Source organism: Rhinolophus sinicus, chromosome 14 (assembly GCF_057876585.1).
Source record: "Rhinolophus sinicus isolate RSI-liver-muscle chromosome 14, RSI-T2T, whole genome shotgun sequence".
Lineage (NCBI taxonomy): Eukaryota > Metazoa > Chordata > Mammalia > Chiroptera > Rhinolophidae > Rhinolophus > Rhinolophus sinicus.
In genome coordinates, this window is record NC_142514.1 from 156,852,832 (window position 1) to 156,875,569 (window position 22,738).

Genomic DNA, 22,738 nt, shown 5'->3' on the forward strand with positions numbered 1-22,738 from the left:
TTATTCACTCTACAATATTACTTCTTTAAGAATGCGGTTTTAAGAATCCTGCCTAAAAGTTGTTTTTTTGTGTGTGTTTTTTTTCTGAATTTCAATCTCCAAATCATTGCTACTTATGTTTAGAATATTCAGGATGGCCATTCAGTTTCCATGTTGATTTATAGGTCTTCTGAATATTGCCATGTTTTTTTGCTAGCGGAAGTTTGTGTCATTCACTCATCCATTTATTCATTTCATTCCATTTTGTACCATTTCATTCTATTCTTTAATGGTTGGGTCAGGGAAAGACACAGCCTGAGACATGAAAACCATGGCCACTGACAAGGGAAATGTAAAATTGAGAACAGCACAGATTTTCCTTGCTTGAGACGAAGGTCAGTGAGAAATGAGACTGGAATACTCGGCAAAAAGTATGAAGGAACCTATGTTATTTTGTTTTACATTTTGTAAACTGAAGATATAACCCCCATTTTTAGTTGGAAAGTTGCAGCAAGTTCATTTTTTTCCTAAAGTTAGAGATTGTAAAGTGTCTAGCTTGATTGCTTTTGGAACATTTTATTTATATTGGTAATAAGTGAAATAACTGACTGTTCTCCAGGATAATTAAAAACTTTATATTATGAGGAGTCAGTATAATGTGAAGCTATAATAAATTCACATATTGTATTAAAGGCAGAAATGCAGATACACAATTACTAGAGGTTGCTATTTCAAAATTGAATGATCAAGATATTAGGTATTTATTTTATATCTAACATTTTTAGGTGAGCTAATGCAATTCATTCAAGGTCCACAGGGAGATAGAATCACCTATCAGTGAAATAGAATTTTGAGCATTTATTTACTCATAGACAGTTTTTCTACAGCTCTCCCCAGTGTTTCAGGATAACTTTAATACCATTGATGACATTTATCTTTTCATGGAATTTATATTGAATAATGTAGTGTGAAAATAGATACGTGTTCAAAATTCTCTCTTTCTTGTCCTCCTTAAAAACACAGATAAGTTACTGCTTTTTTTGTGGCACATTCTGTGACTTAACTATTATAGCATTGGATATATTTCCAAGATGCCCTTTGAATTCTTTTTTAAAAATATGCCCATAGCGCATTTTATCTCTTCTTTTCAAAACTGATCTCCCCAGCATCACCTGGGTGTAATGAGATGCTGTTTGTGATATTCCAAGAACCAGGTAAGTGAATTCCCAGTCCAGGCATGTATTTCAGGTCATTTCTCCTAGCTGCTGCCTCTCCATAGCACGCTACTCTACCTATCACTAGAAACTGCTAAGAAGTGATCTCAGGAATATGTGATGTGGTGTGCCGTCTATCCTGGACCATGAGGATTTAAAATCCACCATACACCAAGTGAGGCATCACTATTGCTTCAATTACAAGTGGTTTGTGTGTATTTATATCCAAGTATCATTTTTTTCTTGGGTTATAAGTACAAATCCTTAAGAATTCTGGTGGTTCGTTTTCCAAGGTATTCACTTTAATAATTTCCATCATATGTTTGTTTTCAAAGGCCTAAAATAGCCAGTTAATTCTGCCCTTTTTTTTTCCTGTTCAGGATTCAACATCATTAAAATGATGGAGCTCCTCGTTATTTTTCTGTAATATAATAGTTCTTAACCATTTCTCGTGTCTTAGATTTTTTTATTTTACTATTTGATAAAGCTGCCTCCAAAATTCTTATACTCCCTCCAGCTTTTCCTCCACACACACATACACATATATACACCCACACATGCATGAATACACAGACATATGTATGAGGCATATATACACATATATATATATATGTAGATATATATATATATAGGTAGATGATATAGATATAGATATAGATATAGATATAGATATAGATATAGATAGATATATATATACAGTCTTGCATTCCATTTCAGGTGTTTCATAGCTCCCCTGAATTGCAGGTTTAGTGTTTCTGTATGGAGAACCTAGAGTTTTTGTTGAAAGTTGTGTGCTTCCCACTTGCATTATCATTAACAGCCTTGTATCTTCCCCATGGTGCTATTAGCCGAGCCTGGGCAGCAGAGAGACCAGCTTGCTCATTGGTGAAGAAACATTGGTAAGCAGTGATAAGTACTATATTTTCTTGCATGGACACATATGGGGTATCTTTTTGTATTCAGGGATGGTGATGCTCTCTTTCTCAGTTCACATTTATTTTTCAGATCCTCCTACATGATTTTTGAGAATTTATTATTTTTCAAAATAAACAGCTTCATTTGGGGAAAAAAGTAACATCAGACATATTGATGAGAATGATACATAAAGCATAGCACTTTGCTTGCAAATTAATTTCTCAGTTTTACAAATGAGAAAATGACAAGTCTGAGAGGTTTAATGACTTGACCAAAATTGTCCAGATCTTTAAGGGGAGGATCTTGGACTAGAACTCCAGTTTCTGAGGCCTAGTTCAGTATTCTTTCTCCATATATCATTTTTCTTGCCTGTAAGTACATGCCTAAGAATAACCATGAATAAGTACAATTTATATAAAAATCAAATTTGAATATCAATTAAGAGGTTAGTAAAGGGATTCAAAATTTTTCATTAATTGCTTAGTAAATAAAAGATACTATTTGGGAAGATGGGGAAAGAGTTATATTCTTATACTGACAATTTTAATGTAAATGATGTTTTGCTTTTCACCAGTGCACTGATCCAGTGTTCCAGAATGAAGGTCGTGGGGTTGATCAAATTATAATAATTTAAAATTTGTTGTTTTGGTTCCTTATTTATTTGAGGTTGGATCCAAGAAAGCCTCTCAAGAATGTCTTAAGTACATGACTCTCTTCTTCTGGGTTCTAGTAACTGTTCTCTCCCCATTCCCTTCAGTTCTACGGATAATAATAGATTCATGATTACTAAATCTGCATACTGGGATTCTTTTGCACCCCATATTTGTAAATTTTGTTTTTATTAAGTCCTCCTCAATTATCCTTCTTTGTGTATGCCTAATAATAGGACCGCAATTGATACAGATTTTTCTTTTGTGATATTTCTGTGACATTAAAAGAAAACTTCCCTGGAGAAATGGCTGATCCTAGGACTGACACAGGAAAAGTACAAGATGAGCTGAGAGCATCTTGTAGTGCCAGAATGTAAGAAAATGCTGAAAACAAAACGAAATTAATAGGGGTATTATCAAAGGGATTCAAGGGTCAATCAAAAAAGCTCCCAAGAGCCAAAGCTAGAACAATTTGAGCAACAAAATAAAGTTGTATGGGGTTTACAACACGAAATATAAAATATCTATGAGTGCACACTGATATAAATAAATACATAAATAAATACACAAGTAGCATATACATAAATAATGAAAAAATGAATAAGAAACAAATCTCCAATCCAGAAGAATTGCAAATAATTCATTTACCCTTAGCGAGGTGGAGCATAACCACCAATTCTTAAATGTGGGCTATACTGAAAGATTATCGAGCCTCTCAAAGTGAAGTCTATTGCTGAGTCCACAGCATCAGTGTATCAGGATCTGGTCACACATACTGGGGATTCTTTAAATTAACTTCCATTTACAAAATTAAAACTTACATATAGATTATTAAAACTCAAGAGAAAGCAATTCCTTAGGATTTAGGATTATTTTATCAATGATTTTTTTTTAATTTACTGGTAACTGACTTTTTATTGGTTTTAATGTTTTATTTTTGTTTGCACCAATGGTGCACTGCTCCTAGTACCCAGCGTGTCATGTACCAAGCTTGTTGTCTGTCTTTGTCATTTGCTGATAGTTAACAGGATCTACCTGATAACATTATTAAACATACAGAGTCCACAGTGTTTAGCACAAAGAAATCAAGATATGCTAACTGCTATTTAATTTCTGTGGTTTTGTTTAAATTTAGGACTAGTGTAAGGTTCACTCGGTAAGGGGGTTTTATAGTTTGTAGATTGAATATCTACATCCTTTACATCAAGGGTTAATGTTGATTTTAATATGAAATCCAAGTCTCAAGAACAATTGGACTTTCATTGCTTAGAAGTTCAGAGCATCAAATGAGTTATGGTATGACTCCACGAATTATTTTGATTTCCATGCTCTTAGAATATACAATCTGGAAAAGTCTACGAGTTTGATACTGGATTTCCTCGCTAATATCTAAGAACCTATTAGCTGAGACAAGAGCTGGAGTCAGCAACCTCTTAATTGCTGCCTGCAGATACAGCACCATAGTGCCTGTTATTGGTCATGGCTGGCCTGTTGAAGACGTCAAAAAATGGCCAAAGAAGAGTGTGAGAAAAAAGAAATACATGAAGGAAGAAGAATATAGAAGAGTGGTTAAAAATTATATATAATAAGAGAAAGACGCTATTGACAACTTCTACTACGTAGCAATGATATAGGTTTTCAACTCTTACTAGAGAGGGGGCTCTAAATTACATTCTTACAAATAAATTAGATTACATTTAACTAATTGAAATTATACAGACAAAATTATGTTTATGAAAAGTTTCTTATATATGAAAAAATTTTTAATACTATGGGCAATGTTATGAAAAAGGCAAGAAAAAGGTGTACCTTAGATAAAGTTGCTTACCAGATTAAAAAATTCAATGTTTAGACAAAACCAGAAATAAATACACCTAGTAGTTACTGAGGTAACAAGGAAATAGGAATTATTTTTAAAATACCTTTTTGTTAGTTTCAGTGTTATCATCTTTTATAATAGCAATGAACAGATTTAGCACATAATAGAAATATATGTATAATGTTATTCTAAAAGTTTATTAGTCTACAGATTTTTAATTTTATCTTTTTATAATGAAGTCCTTTTGTGATATGCATTTAATATATTTAAAATCAAGTTTTTTTCTTTTAATTTTTATTAAATTTATTGGGGTGATATTGGTTAGTAAAATTTTATAGGTTTCAAGTGTACAATTCCATGATACATCATCTATGTATTACATTGTGTGCTCACCATCCAGAGTCAGTTCTCCTTTCATCATCATATATTTGACCCCCTTTACCCTCATCTGTCAACTCCATCTCCCCGCTTACTCTGTGGTAACCACTAAACTATTGTCTGTGTCAATGAGTTTTTGTTTATTTGTCTTGTTCATTTGTTGCTTTCAGTTTTATATCCCACATGTGAGTGAAATCATATGGTTCTTGACCTTTTCTGTCTGACTTATTTCACTTAGCATGATAATCTCAAGATCCATCTATGCTGTCACAAATGGCAACTAATATTTCATTGTGTATATGTACCACATCTTCTTAATCCAACAGTCTATCGAAGGACACTTTAGTTGTTTCCATGTCTTTGCCACCGTGAATAGTGCTGCAATGAACATAGGGGTACACATATCTTGACCGATAAATGTTTCAGATTTTTTTGGTAGATACCCAGGAGAAGGATTGCTGGGTCAGTACTATTTCAGGACCAACTACTGGTGTTGAGCCCATTGGTTTTTATAGTCAGGATATCATGTATATTGGAAAAGATGCATATTAACTTGATATTAGATGTATTTATCATAGAAGGCTTTTTACCAATCATCTAGGTAACTTTCTATACCCTGCCCTCTCAGCAGCTCTTGAATGCGGTGGTACTTAGTTAAACCCTAACCCCAGGGCCAACGTCCATTAGTCACAGTAGACATAGTGCCTCCTAGGGCCAACCATAACTTTTGGAGCCCATGGAAATGCTTTAATTTTAATTTCTTTTAAAAATCAGAATTTAAAAAATGTATATAGGATACTATATTATATACTATTAATATATATTACACTATTATACATTATATACTATTGTGTGTGTATTTTTGTTTGTTTGTTTGTTTATTTGTTTGTTTGTTTTTAATGGAGGAAGGGGCCCACGAAGGCAAACAAGCCAGGACCCAATGGATATCATAATGTGGGCATGGCCCCTTAGTGTACAACTTGTTCATTTACCTTAATAATTCTGTAATTAATTTAGGGAAGACATTGGAGAAAAACAGTAACTTGTCAATCGCATGAAAGATTCCAAGAAAACCAAAGTGTCGATGTGAAAAATTTGAACACAACAGAAGAATTCAGTTTAAAATATGCTTTACGCAATGACCAACATCTGCCTTCTATCTGTTGTGTTTTTAAATAACAGCAATATTAACTCATCTGTATATTGTAGGTTCATCACTTTGCAGAGCAGGGATTTTCACTGTGGTAGTCATCAGTTGCTTAGGTCTCTTTAGCCTATTCCAGGAAAACAGTCTGAACAAAGCTTTGCATGACAAGAACTGAAACCATTTATTGAAAATTTTATTAGATTATTTATCATTTCATTATAATATAAATAAATACAATATGTGCTTTCTTGTGCCATAGGTTTGATTTTCTTTTAAATACTATTGATTATTTCAGATATTTTAAAGTAATTACCTTGGTGTTTTAAAAATAATGGCAATGGTAACTGAAGATTAAAAACAACCCAGCATTTAAATAATTGAATGACTTTTCCATTTCCCCCCCAATATTTTGGGAGGCTCTGAAATATTTTATACTATTGGGTAAACTTTCCATACCATAGATAGACCCAATATAATTGTAGTAATTTTGCTTTCTTTGCCTGATATATATGCATTCTTATGCCTATAGTTTACTTTATATTTCTGTTACTCCCATGTTTTTCATTATTCTTTTCTCTCCTTTCTTAATTCTGTTCCACAAATATGAATTATTGAAAGTTACAAAGGACAGAAATTTACTTTGAAGTCTTTTCTTTTATTCTTTCTTGTTTTCTTCCATTCTTTGCTCTTTCCTTCTTTCTAACTTCTCCAGCCCTCCAATCAGTATCATACACACACATACACATTCACCTTAGTGATTATAATGAGGGTTTGTTTGTTTGGGTGTCTGTTTTGGGGGAATCTTTTCTATAATCCTGGGCAGGATTTTCTAACTCTCTGTTGATTACTTCACAGCCTGCAAAGCGATACAATTTGTTCCTGAGGCGGCGTCTTCTGGTAAAACCAGTGTTGAATGATGCTGCTTATGCTTTGAATGGCTGAAGCCACAGTCTGAGTCATTTTTCTTTCAATGAATAGTATAGATTTTGGTGGGGCTTTGTTACTGATTCCTATTCTCCAGGCAATTGAAGTTTTAGAATGGTGATTTTTAATATTTTTTTGGATCTGATTAAAGCTGAGAAACCTCTGTGATACACACATACACACATGCAGTTTACGTAAAATTTCAGAGGTTGATGAACCTCTGGAATCCAGGTTCGTGAACCTGAGAATAACTACCTCATTCAAAGCGAAGCCACCCAGGTGTTTGCCTCATTATAAATAGGCATTTCCAAGAGCAAATATAAACACAAACTCATATACACACTGCAAAGTATGATCTTAATGTTATGTCTTGAGCAAAACAAAAGAATGATAGCTTTTAATAGTATTCAGTTCTATGTAACAAAATTATCAGGTTTTTCTGCCCCATTTGGCTTCAGCTGGTTTTGGTTAACAATCCTGACACGTACCTCACGGTGATTTACAAGGCTGCCAGTGGTTTTTCTTTTTTTTGTTTGTTTGTTTGTTTTTTAATGTTACAATTTATACTGATAGCACAACATAATGATAGAAGTTTGAGTTTTCCTAGGTAGACTTTGGCTTTCAGGAGAATCGATATAACATATATATATAAACCATATTGACAGAACACTGAGGAAAATAATTGGAGTCACTAATCTTCTAAGTACTGTTTTTTCCTTAATAGTCAAATATTCGGAGTGTGATTTCTGTTGATTTCTATGTGCATATCCTCTGTCACCAGAACTCTCTGTGGACCTAGATTTAGCTTGTCCAAACAGTAAGAGCATTTGTAAATGTATGTTGTTTTTTATAAAATACTCTACCAGGGAAAATATGGCTGTTATAGTCTTATAGTACAGGATTATTGTTGTTGTTTCCTCTCATTTTTTGCTTTGAGTATATTTAGTCTAATTTGTATTCTTTTTTTTGCCCCAATTGGCTTCCAGAAGTTTTGATGAGTTTCATATGTTAATGCTATGATGAGTTACAAGATAGCTCAAATGATTTATTTTTGTTTTGTTTACTTTTATCTTTTTTAGTGATTTATAATCAAGGTAAAACGGAACAGTTCGAATTTTCTCAGGTTCTTTTATTTGCTTTTAGGGAGAGGGAGATGATTTTGTGTCCTTTGCTTGGGGTACAGAGAACTCAGACACAATGTTTGAGTTGCTATATTTTGATATTCAGTCTTTCGACTCCCTGAATGTTTTTCACTTCTTTGTCCATTTTTCTACTGATTTCCTCCTGTACATTGGGAGCTACTTTTTTCTGAGATACATCAACTATGCATTCATATAGATAAAATACAGTTACTCTGTTCATAGACCATAGATCATACATGAGATCTTTGTCTTGTTTGTATATGATTGTTCTACATTCATTCCTTTTTATGGGAGGGTTTGCCAGGCCTGACTTGTGTAAAAAACAGCATAGAGTACCATAAAAGAAACTTACAACTTAATGTAAATACCAGTTACAAAAATTTAAAACATCCAGTTCCCCATTCACAGACTAAAGAATTAGAAAGTTGCCTACATTATAACTAGTGAAGTATTAAGTATTATATGTTACATATAAGCTGCGAAGCAAATCTAGTCAGTCAAACATGAAATGCTTTCTTTCTGAAACTCTCTAGTGTTTTTGTAGTTTTGAAAGGGAAAGAGCAAACGTACTATACAACATGTGAAAGTTGAATTTACATGTTTGATTATTATACTGAGAGAATTGATAAACTCAAATGTAAACAAAGGATTGATTTCAGCTCATCTAAGCATTTGGTGCTGAAAGGACATTTGCATGAGAGTTTTCTTGGAGTGAAGCCAGTGGCAAGCTACCTGCTTCCTAATTTTTAACCGCACCTTGATGTTATTTTAACTCTTCAAAGGTTGAATTAGAAAGTGGCCATTTTATGAAATCATAGTATAAGCATTAATCACAAGTTTATTTTTTAGAGTACAATTCATTCGTTGGTCTATAATTAATTATACCCCCCAAAGTAGTGTGTGACCATGAATTATTTGTTGTACTAATTGGCATGTTATCTAATGAAGATAACAAGTCTCTCTCTGAATATGCATTTGTGGATCAATGTATACATGTATTTTATGTTTTGGTATAATTGCATCATTTTGTTGTGTGTGCATGTTGTTAATATACTTTGTTTCATCTTAAGTGTTTATTGGTTAATGGAACTTCATTTTCTAAAATAAGCATAGTTTTCTGTTGATGAAAACTCTTTCTTTGTCTTCATCTGCCATTCAGGACTGAAAAAAATTAGATGGTAACCAAATTTTGGCTAATTCTTATAATTTTTTGCCATTTGAAAATAAAACTATAATCTAAACATGTGTCATTCATGTCTTCTGCAGTTTAAGAAAGATAAACAAAGCAAAGATTCTATCTTCTTCCGAGATGGGATTAGGCAAATTGATTTTGTGCTTTCCTATGTTGATGATATAAAGAAAGAGGGAGACCTAAAGGCGGTAAGTACCTATCTGAGAGAAACAGGAATAATAAAAAGCAGCACATTCTGTAGTTTGCAGGGATGTTACCACTGAACTATGTTGTAAAAGTCAGAAGCTTCTGAAGTGTTACTGAAAGCGGAAACTGAGTGAGAAGACTACAAAATGGGCAACCTAAGAATGGATGTGTCAAATCAGTTTTATTTTTTGGACATTTTGAACACTAACTTCTTTTTCTTCTTCCAAGTTACTGGTATATTTTTATATAGTTTACCTTAAATATGACCTCTAAAATTTGAGTGGTATATCTAAATATATATTTTCCGTACGCAATTTTCATTAATCCACTCTATCTGAAATAGCCTTTGCATTATGCTCTCTTCCTTATTTTCCTTTCATTATAATGTATCACTTTCTGAACTTACTTACTTACTAATTTTTTTTCACTTGTTTCCTCTGTCAAACACCATAAATTAAGGTCATAAGACCAAGGACTTAGCCTTGTTCATTGCTGTCCTCATATATCCAAATGCCTAGAACAATGGCTAGAGCATAATGGATGCTCAATAAATGTTAGATATTTCAGATAATTAATATATTAAGTCATGTGTGTAAGCATATCCACACATTTACTCACATACTTACATAAGAAATAAATATCATATAAAATATGATCCCTTATTATTGTCCCTTTCTTCTCCCTTTTCCCTGAAAAAGTACCCTTCCAACAGGTCCTCTGAAATTTATTCCTTTTTATCATTTTCTTCTCCTCTCTGAAAGTCACCTTCACACCTGGCTCTTCATTGAAGTTCCTTGCCTTCCCCAACAATCTTTTCAAGTAATGGTGTTTTTTTCCTTACAGAGCCCTTTTCTGGAGATGAGCAAATGCTTGCCCTGTCTTATAGTTGGTTACAGTCCATTCTCCCTTCCTCATCCCTAAAATTCCTGACCTTTAAATCTCATCTGAGCTATCACTACCCTGCATTGTTGCTGTCATGAATCTGTCCCTGGATCTTCCCTTTTATTTCTCAACAATTTTTGCCCCTGGGTCACTATCACTCTTTCCACTAATATTTCTTTTTTAATCATTGATAATCCCATGCATATAGCTCGATGATTATTTTGGCATCCTAATCTCTCTGTTCCTTGCACTCCCTTTTCTAATTAGTCTCTAACTCAGCCATTCATTCCCCTAGAGCTTATCATTAGTTAAAACTCAACTCTTTATAATCTCATTCCAGGCATCCATCCATCCGTCTGACCAACCCCTCAAATCTTTCTGACCAATACCCTCCTTCCTTCCAATGCCTCAGGACCAGATAAGATACAATTATCTTTACTGCTGCTCCATATCTACCTCTTTTCTAGACTGATCCAGTTTGAATCTCATGTCAACAAATGTAATCACTCTATTACACAGGCCATCAAATCCCATGCCCTTCTTTCAATTATACTTACTTGGCAGAACAACAGTTTTAGTTAAACCCAACTCTCCACCTACTGTATGCCAGAACCATGCAGAAAGAAAAGCATATAGTTCATGTACTGATTTTACCTCATATTTGTGTCCTTGGACCTCAGCTGAGTCCTAATGCTTTGCTGTCTGGCAATCATACTTTATTTCCTTATTCTATTCTGCTTCCCACTTTGTGAGATGACTGTTTTATAACTTTTTCTCTCTTCTCACACCTCCAATACCTCCTTCCATTTTCAAGCTTAGCTGATCAGACTTTCTAGTTCACTGAGAAAACTGAAGCAAGTAGAAGAAAAATTCTAAATTTCCATCATCATAACTGTCCATCCACCAGCACGTTTAGTTGTATAGTCTACCATTCTTCCTGTTAACATAGACAAATTATTTATCCTTCTACCAAAAGCCACCATCCCATTTCTTGTTACTTACTATTCATGAGTCACCAAGACTACCCCCAGGTTTGGTGATTCATTAGAGGGACTCATAGGGCACTGCATACAGTCAGACTCAATGGCTGCGTTTCATTGCAGTGAAATGATACAACACAAAATCAGCAAAGGGAAAAGATGCATGTGGCAAAGTCCAGAGGAAACTCGGAGCAAGCTTACAAAAAGAGTTTTCTCTCAGTGGAGTTATACAGAATGTACTTAATTCCTCTGGTAACAGGTGAAGTGTTATCTCTACCAGGGAAGATCATTAAGGACGCACAGTGCCCTGGGATTTTATTGGGAGCTGATCACCTTGTCAACTTCTGCCTAGCACCTACCAACATTTCATAGTTCCCGAAGGAAAGCAGATGTTTAGCATAAACTACATTGTACAACCAGTTAAGGTAAAGTGACTGGCTATTATCACTCCTGGTAATGGTGGGAACCCTCCCCAAAACAGGTTCCTAGACACCAGAGCCAAACTTGCAAGCAGGCCTTTCTAAGGATAGCAGTTTCAAACCTGTTACGTTAACGCTTTTCTGTATGCCTGCCTCGGGATATTGCTTGTACAAGTCTTTCTTCTCCTAAATTATATTTTGTGTTGTTCTTTACTGGATGTTTCTTTCAACAGCTTGTTAATTCTTCCATATTAAAAAAAAAAAAAAAAAAAAAAAAACAAGAACAAAAACCTTCTCTTGATCTCAATTTCATTGCCAGCTACTGTTCATTTCTCAAATTCCTTTCTGACTAATTTTCTCTTAAAACCATTTTTATCAGGCCTTCAGCTCAACCGCTCTGCTGATCTTCATATAAATAAATCCAATGATTAAGTCACAGCCCTCATTTACTTGACCTATTAGCAGCATTTGCTACAGTTTATCATTCCCTTCTCTATTACGTGTGTGCTTCACTTGGCTTCCAGGACTCCTCATTCTCTTGTTTTTTCTTATTTCATTAGTTGCTTCGTCTCAATCTTTTTTTCTCCATGATCCCTTATTATTGTCGTGCCTCGGGATCCAGTTCTTAATCCTCTTCTTAACGTACATTGATTTCTTTGGAGATATATCCTGTTTCACAGTTTTAAACATATGCCTGTGCTAATTCCAAAGTTTGCCTTTTCAGTCCATGCTTCTCTGCTATATGACTATTCTGCATCTCTGCTTGGAGTTTTTACAGACATTTCAGAGTTGGCAGGTGTATAATGAATTCATGAACTTCCCATAAAAGCCTGAACTATCTAAAAATCTTCCCATCTACTATTATTCATCATACATTTCAATAGTTCCAAAGGATGTAATTTACACTGTATTGTAAGTGGTCCAGTAAAATCACTTTTTGGCATATATCCGTAGAAAGTAAATTCCATGGAAATTTGATACCCAACATCATTCATTTAAAATAATAAATTACATGAATAAACCCTTCAACACTTAAAATTTTACATCATTTATTTTTACTCCACCTAAAATTTCCATTCCACTTTCCCCACATAAATTTTTCTTAATGTAAATGTTTTATCTTTGGTAGTCTTTTATTTTTGTTCAGTTGTAAGTCTCTACAACAAATAGATGCACTTACATTGAAATGCTTTTATTTCCTTTAACTATAACAGTCTAAGGCTTAAACTTTTTCCTTTGTTTTGAGTTTTTTTACAATCGTACAAGTACATAATTGAGAAAATATCATAAACCTATTACAAATTTGACAAGTAACTATCAAACAAAAAGTAAACTCATCATAAATGCATCAATTAATGAGATGGGCAGCGGGGCTTTAAAAAAAGATTTTCTTTATTCATAGATGAATGAGAATTATTCCAAGAATGAGATGGTTCAGCTTCAAATATATTCCTGTTTTGTTTCTATATATGTTAGTGTTATATATGTTAGTGTAAATTAAGCTTATTCAGATAAATAATTAGATTAGAAAAAGTATTATTTTAGCAGTTTTAATCTTTTTTGAGCTCCTGAGTTATACAAATTACAAAGTGATTTATCATAAAAGTAATGTTTAGTGATCTGTGAACTAACAGTCCTATTAGCCCTATTGCGGAACTCAGAGAATTGGCAACTATATGACTTGCAAACACATTTGTTACTACAATGAAAAGAATTACTCACTTTTCAGTACTGATGAGTAATTTTAATGTCCCTCTGCCACCTTTTTTGGTTTCCTGTCTGCCTTATTTTGGTAACGTAGGAGAAGAGCAATTATGAAAGGGTCACTGAGAAAGGAGAACTTATACCATTATCAGATACCTGTTCTTATATGTATAATAGTAAACATTGGAAGGAGAGAAAAAGAACACATTAAAATTATATTTTATTCCTGGTGAAGTTTGAAGATATCTCAAGGTAGACATATGCATTTGAATATGAGAGTCCTAGAATATCTTAATGAAGCCTTTTAAAATTGCAGTTATTATGAAATTTTTCACACTTAAATCATAATTAAAGTCAAAAGATTTTTCAGCCATCAAAGCATTGCTTTGGAGCCCACAAGTAATGATTATTTGTATTTAATTTAATTTTACTTTTCATAAGTGAAGCTATTCTGTTCTTCAAGATTAAAAAGTCATGATGATATTTTGGCTGAAAATTGCATTAAGAATATAATTTACTTGAAGAGTACTGATAATCTTTGTAATACTATGTCTTTCCAACTAGGAGCATGATATGGCTCTCTGTTTATCAGGTTTCATATATGTTATTTAGTAAAATGTTTTCAGATAGAAATCCTGCACATTTCCTGAATATTATTCCTAGATGTATTGGATTTTTATAGTCATATTGTGAATTATAGTCTAGGTGAAAAGTAGTATATGGCAGTAGGATGGGAATACTATATAGAGTACTTTCATATGCAACCATACGAAGCCAAGGGGCACAGTCATCGTGTGACAAGTGTATTTATCAATGCGTGAATAGTGTTCTACATAATTCTATTGATTTGTTTTTCCATAGGAAAGAAGAAAAGAGTTTGAACATAATCTCAGAAAAACAGGTCTTGAGTTGGAAATTGAAGACAAAACGGTAAAAGTAGTTGTGAATTTATACCAGAATCTTGGTGTTTGAAGTGTTTTCTCCTCTCTGATGCTTGAGTGGATAAACTTTGTGTTTGGGAGCAATACAATAATATTTTTTGGCGACAGATATGTACACTGGGGATGGTAATGCCTGTGGTTGTTCAGGGAAGTTGATCTTCGCTCCAAATATAAGATGATGAGTAGAACACTTTAAAAATAGACATAAATAATTCTATTCAGGATACAAAGGAAGTGAAGATGTGGTTTTTATTTTATATCTGTCTCATTTTGAAGGCTGCCTGCAACCCGGCACCTTAACTGCTGGTTAAATTGGCTGCTTTGTCACACAACGGCTATTTAAGCCAACGCACTTTTACTGCTCATGAATATGCCGTGTTCTCTCTTTTTTTTAACCTCCTGTCATTTACAAGTTTTCTAGAATTTCCTTCAAAATTGTTTTTAAAGACCTATTTCAGATCTCACTCTGTCCTTGAAACTCTAATGCTCTCTCGTTCTAAATTAATACTCTCTAGTTCTTATTTTTTCCTGTTTTTACTGAACTAATAAATATGTGTCACACCACATAATCTATAACATAGTCCTTCTCCTGTTTAATGAACCCTTATTATCTAAAGTTCTTCCCTTAGGTGTAGAGACTGGGTAAAAGAGTGAGTGCATCTTATACTTTGCATGTATCCCTCATATACGCTAAGCCTAATTCTTTGTGCATAGCTAGTTGCTAAACACTTAGATTGCCCAGAACAACGTATGTATCTATGGGTTTCACACTAGTGTACATTGACCCTGAAATATATTTTTAAAAATATTCTCTCTTTGCCTCTCTCTGTATCTGTCTCTCTCTCTCACACGTATATAAAATATATATACATACATGTATATGTAAGTATAATGTATAGTATATACTCTGTTTCCCCGAAAATAAGACTTAGCTGGACAATCAGCTCTAATGCGTGTTTTGGAGCAAAAATTTATGTAAGACCCCGTCTTATTTTACTATACTATAAGACCGGGTCTTTAATATAATATAATATAATATAATATAATATAATATAATATAATATAATATAATAATATAATATAAAATAAAATAAAATAAAATAAAATAAAATAAAATATAATACCAGATCTTATATATAGTATAAGGCTGGGTATATTATGATATGATATGATATAATATAATATAATACCAGGTCTTATATAAGACTGGGTTTTATATTAATTGTTGCTCCAACGGATGCATTAGAACTGATTTTCAGGGAAACACAGTATCTGTTTTGAGCATTTGCTGTTCTAAATGTTTTGCTGAAAATTTCAATATGTTGAAATTCCTGTGACATCTTTAATTTGTTTGAGATTTTATACAATTTTGTTTCTGTTCTTTAATTAGCTCAGTAACAAACAGATCAATAAGCTTTCTGTTATTTTGCTTCCTTTTTATACAGAACTCTGAAGATGGAAAAACTTATTTTGTCAAGATCCATGCCCCTTGGGAGGTATTAGCTACTTATGCCGAAGTGTTGGGAATCAAAATGCCTATTAAGGAGAGTGATATTCCCCGACCTGAGAAAGTCCCCTTTAGCTATATGCTTGGGCCTCTGAAGCTCCCAAGGAATGTGAAGCATCCTCATCCTGAATATTTCACTGCCCAGTTCACCAGACATCGCCAGGAACTCTTCCTCATTGATGACAAGTCAAGCTTCTTTCCATCCTCATCAAGGAACAGAATTGTAGGTAGAGAACACCTTCGGGCTAAGGGATATGTGCCTGTGTGTGATTTTATACGTGTGCATATGCAACACTATGTCTGCAAGGTATTCTGGGTAGATTTTTGATAATTTATTTAGTGGTGTTGGATGGGTTTGAAAGTCCACTTGGACTACTTAACCCTGTTAACCTCCCTGCTTCTCAAACTATTTCTTTAAAACTGAATGGTTGACATTGTGGACATAGTAAGAAAGAGAGGCATCGTGCAATCCTGGGGAAGCATTTAGTTGAAAGACAAGACTTTGATTTTATAAGATCTTGTAAAGTGGTTTTATGATCTTAGAGTTGATTTTATAATTTTAGTGCAGTGTGGGAGGACTATTGGTCATTCCAAATGGCAATGGAATGTTTTAAGTTCTTTGTATATAGATAGCATTTGAGAAACCTCAGAACTTTTTTTTTTCACTTAAAACCATTTTCAGTCTTTTGAATAATAATATTTCTTCTCCATTTGTAGTCCTAGGATCTTTAAGTTTACCATTTAAAACCTTCTAAAGAATCACAGTTTCTTTGCCATAGTTTCTTCATGTGAAGATAGGAATAATTCACCTCATACACTTAGGTTAACCCTGAGAATTAAATGAGTTAAGGTTTGAAAGGCTTTGAACAGTTTCTGGAACCTACTAAGTAAGTACTTAATAAGTGGTTGATATTATTATTATTATTGATCTGATTTTAGAGGAAAAAATTCAGGATCTTTGTTGCTCTTACCCTTTCCATCTATTGCCTATTAATGTAATTACCAAGGTTCTAACAATCACAAGACCCTTGATTTTATTTATTCTCTTTCCTTGAGCAATTAGAGATGTCATTCCCTTTAGGTTCAGTACTCTTAAGTGTCTTAGAAGGATTTTGAAATAATCACTTTTTCTCGTTCCTACATCTATTTTTTTTTTAAAGTTTACTGACAGGAATATTAAACAAAATGTAATGCCTGGAATTTATGTATATGAATGTGAATCTACAAACTGAAAAGTGTCTCCCTTTTCTCACCAGGATTAAAAAACAACAACAAACCTAAGAGGCAACCTATGAGGGAATAAAGAGCACATGACATGGAATCAGAAATCCTGGTTTCAGGTCATAACTCTGCTACTTTCTAAATAAGATAACCTGTCTTAAAATAGAGATAGTGATAATACTGGCATTACTGGGAGAATCAAATGAAAAAATGTATGGGAGACACTGTGCAAACGGTTAAGAACTTCAGATATACTTGTAACACTAAAAAGTTGCTAACTAAAGACCAGTGAACTTATAGGAACAAATTAGGAACTTGATCAGCAATAAAAATGTCAGTATTCATTTATCTGTACTTGTTCTTTGTAAAGAGTATCAATACCTTAGGTTGATTCAGCATTAAAACACAACAATTTCCCCCCCTTCACGGTAGAGCAATTCTATTCTTGCTCTATTGAAGAAGTTATTTGGAAGATTAAGATATAACACTCCCTTCTTTCCCATCCTTATCCTGTGGTTTATGTATGTACAGATTAAACAATATTACAAGAGCATCTTACATTAGTGTAAAATTTCATACTTTTCAAAGCATCTTCACAACCATCCTATGTACCTCATGATACATATTTTGTAACGTCTTGTATATATATAACATAATTTTATTAAACATTTCAATTTCTGACAGCTATTGAGTTTGTTTCTAACTTTCCTGATATTACAAATAATCTCGCAGTTTACAACCCGATATTTATATATTTCAGAATCTATGTAAATTTTTTTACAAAATGGATACCACATAAAATTTCTGAATCTAAAGGCATTCACATTTAAAAGTGTATATCTATACATCTAAATGTAGATATATAGATATGTAGATAATAGATTACACTATCACACTGTATAAAAACATGTACTAATTTAGAGTCCTAGTAACATAAGTGGAGATAGGCCCACAAGTTATAAGTGTATACATCACGGAATTATCACCTCACAAAATGCCCAGCCATGTAACCACCACCCAGATCAAAAGAGAAAACCTTCCTAGCACCCAGAAGCCCTAGTGCCTCCTGCCATCACTATTCCCATCATCCTCAGCAAATGTCGACTCTGACTTCTCACAGCAGCAATTCGTTTAGCCTGCTTTAAATTTTATAAAAATGGAGTCGTGCAGCATGTATTCATTCTTTAGAGTCTGGCTTTGGCTCAGCATTTATTTGGGTGATGAATTTTGCTCTGTATGTGCTTTTGTTCATTCACTTGTGTTACTTCATATGGAAATTTATTTGTGTGTGTGTGTTATTATGGCTTTAATTTGCATTTCTCTGGTGTGAATGAGATTGATCTCCTTGTACGTATTTATTAGGCATTTAGAGACGCACTTTCATGAAGTGCAGGCTAAAGTCTCTTGTCTGCTTTCCAGTTAGGTCTTCCCTAGTTGATTTGTAAGAACTGTTTGTATATATTTTTATATGAGCCCTTTTTGCATCGTCTATTTTACTGATCTTTTTCTACTTTGTGCTTCCCTTTTCTTTTTTTTAATGGTTTCTTTTGATAAACAGATGTTTTTAATTTTACTGTAGTCAAATTTCTCAAGCCTTTGCTTTATGAATAATGCTCTTAAACTTTAACGACGACCAAGATCATGAAGTTAATTTCCTGTATTATCTTCTAGGTGTTGTATTATTTTGCTTTTTACATTGAAAACTACTACCCACCTGGAATTAATTTTTATAGTTTGAAATGGAGGCCATATTTTGCCCATATGTGTAGTTATTCAACTTGCACCAATTACTACTTGCACCAATTTAATACTTTTTTATACTGTTCTACAATTCTTTCTTTGTCATAACTCAAATATCTGTATCATCACGAGTCTATTGCTGGGCTTGATTTTGATCTCTTTGTCTATTTTTGTGTCAATACTGACAATGTTGAACTTTACCTGAGTTCTTGTAGTCCTGGAAAACAGGGACAGTTAAAGAAATCCCCCACTCTTCTCATTCTGGGAAACTGCTTACTATGAAGAATTACCCTTCTCCATATGACTTAAAGCCTATTCATAGATAACCGCCCCCCCCCCCCCCACACACACACAGACTGATTTTACAGCACTGTTTGCCACATAGTTCATTCCAAATTCACCTGGTAATTGAAGTGTTTGTTGTCTTTATCCAAAAAAATAAAAAATAAATAAAACTTCTAATATCTCTGTGTCAAGCAGATAGTTACAACTTACATCCAGGTACCTGCACTATGCTCACATAGAGACAGGCAGATAGGAATGCCATCTTTCTTGAGATTTACATTTAAAAGAGACAGCTCCTAGAAAACTAAAGAAAAGCACTCCTGGGGTGGAAAATTGGCAAGAGGCTTACTTAGCTTTCAAAAAGACTTAACACACCTCTCAAAGGGATAGAGAAAGATTTTATAATTATAATTTCTCTGTAGGAAATGCTCTAAGAAAAGGGAGTTGGATGAATTCTCATTCCCTTTTGGCACAAGATAAATTTCAGTTCTCTTATATCTATAGTAACCCTTACAATTTTTCCCCATTGTTATTACTTTATAGTAATAAGAGTCAGAATCAGACCCTCCACATTCCCATTCTTTGTTTCATAAATGTTTGGCTGAATTATTTATCCCCATTGATTCATAAAAACTTGTTAGCTGAATTGACCAAACTTTAATTAAACTTCTTTCTGCTCTACAGGACCCTAAACTTTGATCTACCCCAACCTGAGCCAATGTTGGCTTGTAGAATAGCCCTTTCTTAACACAAAGAAAGACACTCTGGGAGCCTGGCTTACTTCTCCCTGTAAAGGCAAAGTCCTTTTCTGCCTAACTGTGCAGATGTTAACAGATCTCCCTCTTGCAATAGTTCCTATCACCCTCTCACAATAAGGTTTTTGAATGAAATCCTTTCCTAAGCCTGCATTTGTTTTTATTTGACAATACCATGCTGTGTTTATTACCATAGCTTTATAATAACTTTTAATATCTAGAAGAGTAAAATTTTCCACTTTGTAAATATCCCAATACAACTTATTTTGGTAAATCTTTCCTAAGGAAACAGTATTTATCACATTATTTATAAAACTACCTTATATAAATTATGAATTTTTTACCAAGGTGGAATAGTAAGTTCCAGTGAATAACCAGATTAGGTAATGGTGGTTCAAAGACAACAACCATTTCAGTCAACAATTCCTTAAATGATGAAATATTAAAAAGGGGGGAAGGGAATTATAGCTAAAACAATGCTAAAAAGACCAAATTTAGCAATCAGACAAGCAGAGATTCTGCAAAGTTGCTGGAACATGAAAAGCAGGTAAGATTGAATTGACAGAAACATAAGAGCAGAGGACACCAAAGCCCAAATTATATGGAGGAGAAAACGGATATAAAGATATAAGTGACTGCAAAATAGTTGTAGAGCTATGATCATCTTGAGTTAATGAATTCACATATCAGGAAAAAGCCCCATATAAATTATCAGAGTAATTAATTAAAAAAGTATTCAAGACCACTTGCCCAAGTATCAATTCTACTCCATATTCTTTTAACTGAATCAGTAGCAGTGATAATTAAACTCCAACTTGAAGCCTTGATTATAGTAGAAATTCTGGCACAAGAGACTCCGAGGAGCTTGGGACAGGAGAATAAGTTATGATTCATTCTCCTCTCTCCCCAAGGAAATATGGAGCTCTCATACCCAGGAGCTAAAATACCTGCAAACTCCTCAGAGCCTCACCTTCTCCATCTTCCCCCAAATAACAAAGGGAACGTTCCCTCTGTAATCAGAGCCTCGATCTACATTCGAAGTAGACATTATTGAATTATGATTGAAAAAAGTGTGGGAAGCGTAAAGTTTTGAAATGTGTGTCTCTTTCTGCTTATCTTGTAGGTTTATTATATTCTCTCACGGTGTCCTTTTGGCGTAGAAGAAGGGAAGAAAAAGTTTGGGATTGAAAGACTGCTAACTTCGCACACTTACTCATCTGCCTATCCACTCCATGATGTAAGTATAATCTTGGTTTTAAAATATTGAGCCTATTTTCCTTCTTCCACATTCAGAAGTTGCCTTGTTAGGAGAAAGAATCTTCCATTTGCTTCCTCTTTTTTTAACAGTTTGTTTAATTCTCTCACATGTTGGGAAAATCCCTGAGAGCTTTACCAGCTGTGCTGAAACACATAGTTAAGACAGCTTCATATTGAGCTTTTAATGGAAATTCACTTTGAAAAAAATTATTTACAGTTGCACGTGATTTTTCTTTAGGACCCACATTGAAAATAGCAGTTCTATTAAAATAACATTTTAGAATGTAATATTTGGAAATTTCTATCTGAATTCATCAGATCTTTTCTCATTCATAAAGTTTTGAAGCCTTAAAGGACTTAAATGGCCTGCATGCATTAAATGCATTCATGCATTCGTTCATCAAAGGCATAATTGGTTTTAATTATATGTAAAGCATTCTGTTAGGTATTGTTAGATCATAACCATGAATCCAACCTCACAGACTAGGAGTTTCTGGGAAATAATGCATGTGTGCAATTGAAAAACAAGCTAAAGACTTCAGTCCTAAGAGACAAATAACTGAGATTTAGAAGAATGATTTTTTGAGTCTGGCGGATCATTGTACAAAACTACTGGCTTTATGAGTTTAACAAAGAAGTTATGTATGTGATGCACCCATTTAACCAAGCCTGAAAGCTTGACAGCCTAGTTTCTGGGGGTTTCTGAGGGAAACCTTTACTTTTGGAAATTCAGTGTTTTCCATATTGACATTACCTGTTGGCAGTAAACATCATGCGCCTACATGTATATAAACTACTTTAAGATCGTCCCTTGGAACTTTCGTTTCTTGTATTCCTGTTTTATCTTAGATACTTATAAAACACTTTTTGATCATGTGCTCTCTTTTTGAGAAACACTTTCCTTAGGAATGTTGAAGAACCAAGTATTTCCATTTAAACAAGTGTCATCTAAATCATTGCCCATTATTTTGAAGGTAAAGTTGCTGGCATAGTTTCTAAAAGCCCAAAGCCAAACTCTTTCTTTTCTAGGACTTAAACTATTATGCCAGCTTTCTTCTGTCAATATTTATTCAACAGGATGGTAATTGACTCCAGTCTGTTCAACACTGGTTAGTTGATTATCTTTGATATATTTCCTATAAGGGTACAGCAAAATTTTCCAAAATGAATGGCAGTTTTCAACAAGAGTATCAATTCAGGTGAATTTAGCTTATGTGTTAGAGAAACCATCCTCTCCACTGCCCTCAATCCATGCCCTTTTTCCTTCCCCCCTATGTTTTCCCTGGGACAAAAGAATTTCTAGGAGATTATGGATTCTAAATAATGCCATGGCCATTTGGTAAAGAGACTATAGCAGGTTAATAAACACTGCAGTGCATTCCTTGTCAATCTTTCTTCACAGAAGGCCTCATTCCTTTTTTAAAGATTTTGAGGATTGTTTGTTTTTAGGGTATTAATTCTCTCTATTACCAGGTTATGAATCCGAACGAAAATGACCAAG

The 22,738-nt window shown here is 33.8% G+C and overlaps 1 protein-coding gene across 1 annotated transcript in view; it reads left to right on the top strand.

Annotated features, from left to right (window-relative positions):
- ANO5 (anoctamin 5) overlaps positions 1 to 22,738 on the top strand; it is a 73,328-nt gene that overhangs the window by 15,685 nt on the left and 34,905 nt on the right. The window contains exons 3-8 of the mRNA XM_019742616.3: positions 2,042 to 2,092; positions 6,958 to 6,999; positions 9,435 to 9,548; positions 14,393 to 14,461; positions 15,918 to 16,202; positions 21,104 to 21,217. Of these exons, the coding sequence (XP_019598175.3) occupies positions 2,042 to 2,092; positions 6,958 to 6,999; positions 9,435 to 9,548; positions 14,393 to 14,461; positions 15,918 to 16,202; positions 21,104 to 21,217 (675 nt within the window). The remainder of the gene's footprint in view (positions 1 to 2,041; positions 2,093 to 6,957; positions 7,000 to 9,434; positions 9,549 to 14,392; positions 14,462 to 15,917; positions 16,203 to 21,103; positions 21,218 to 22,738) is intronic.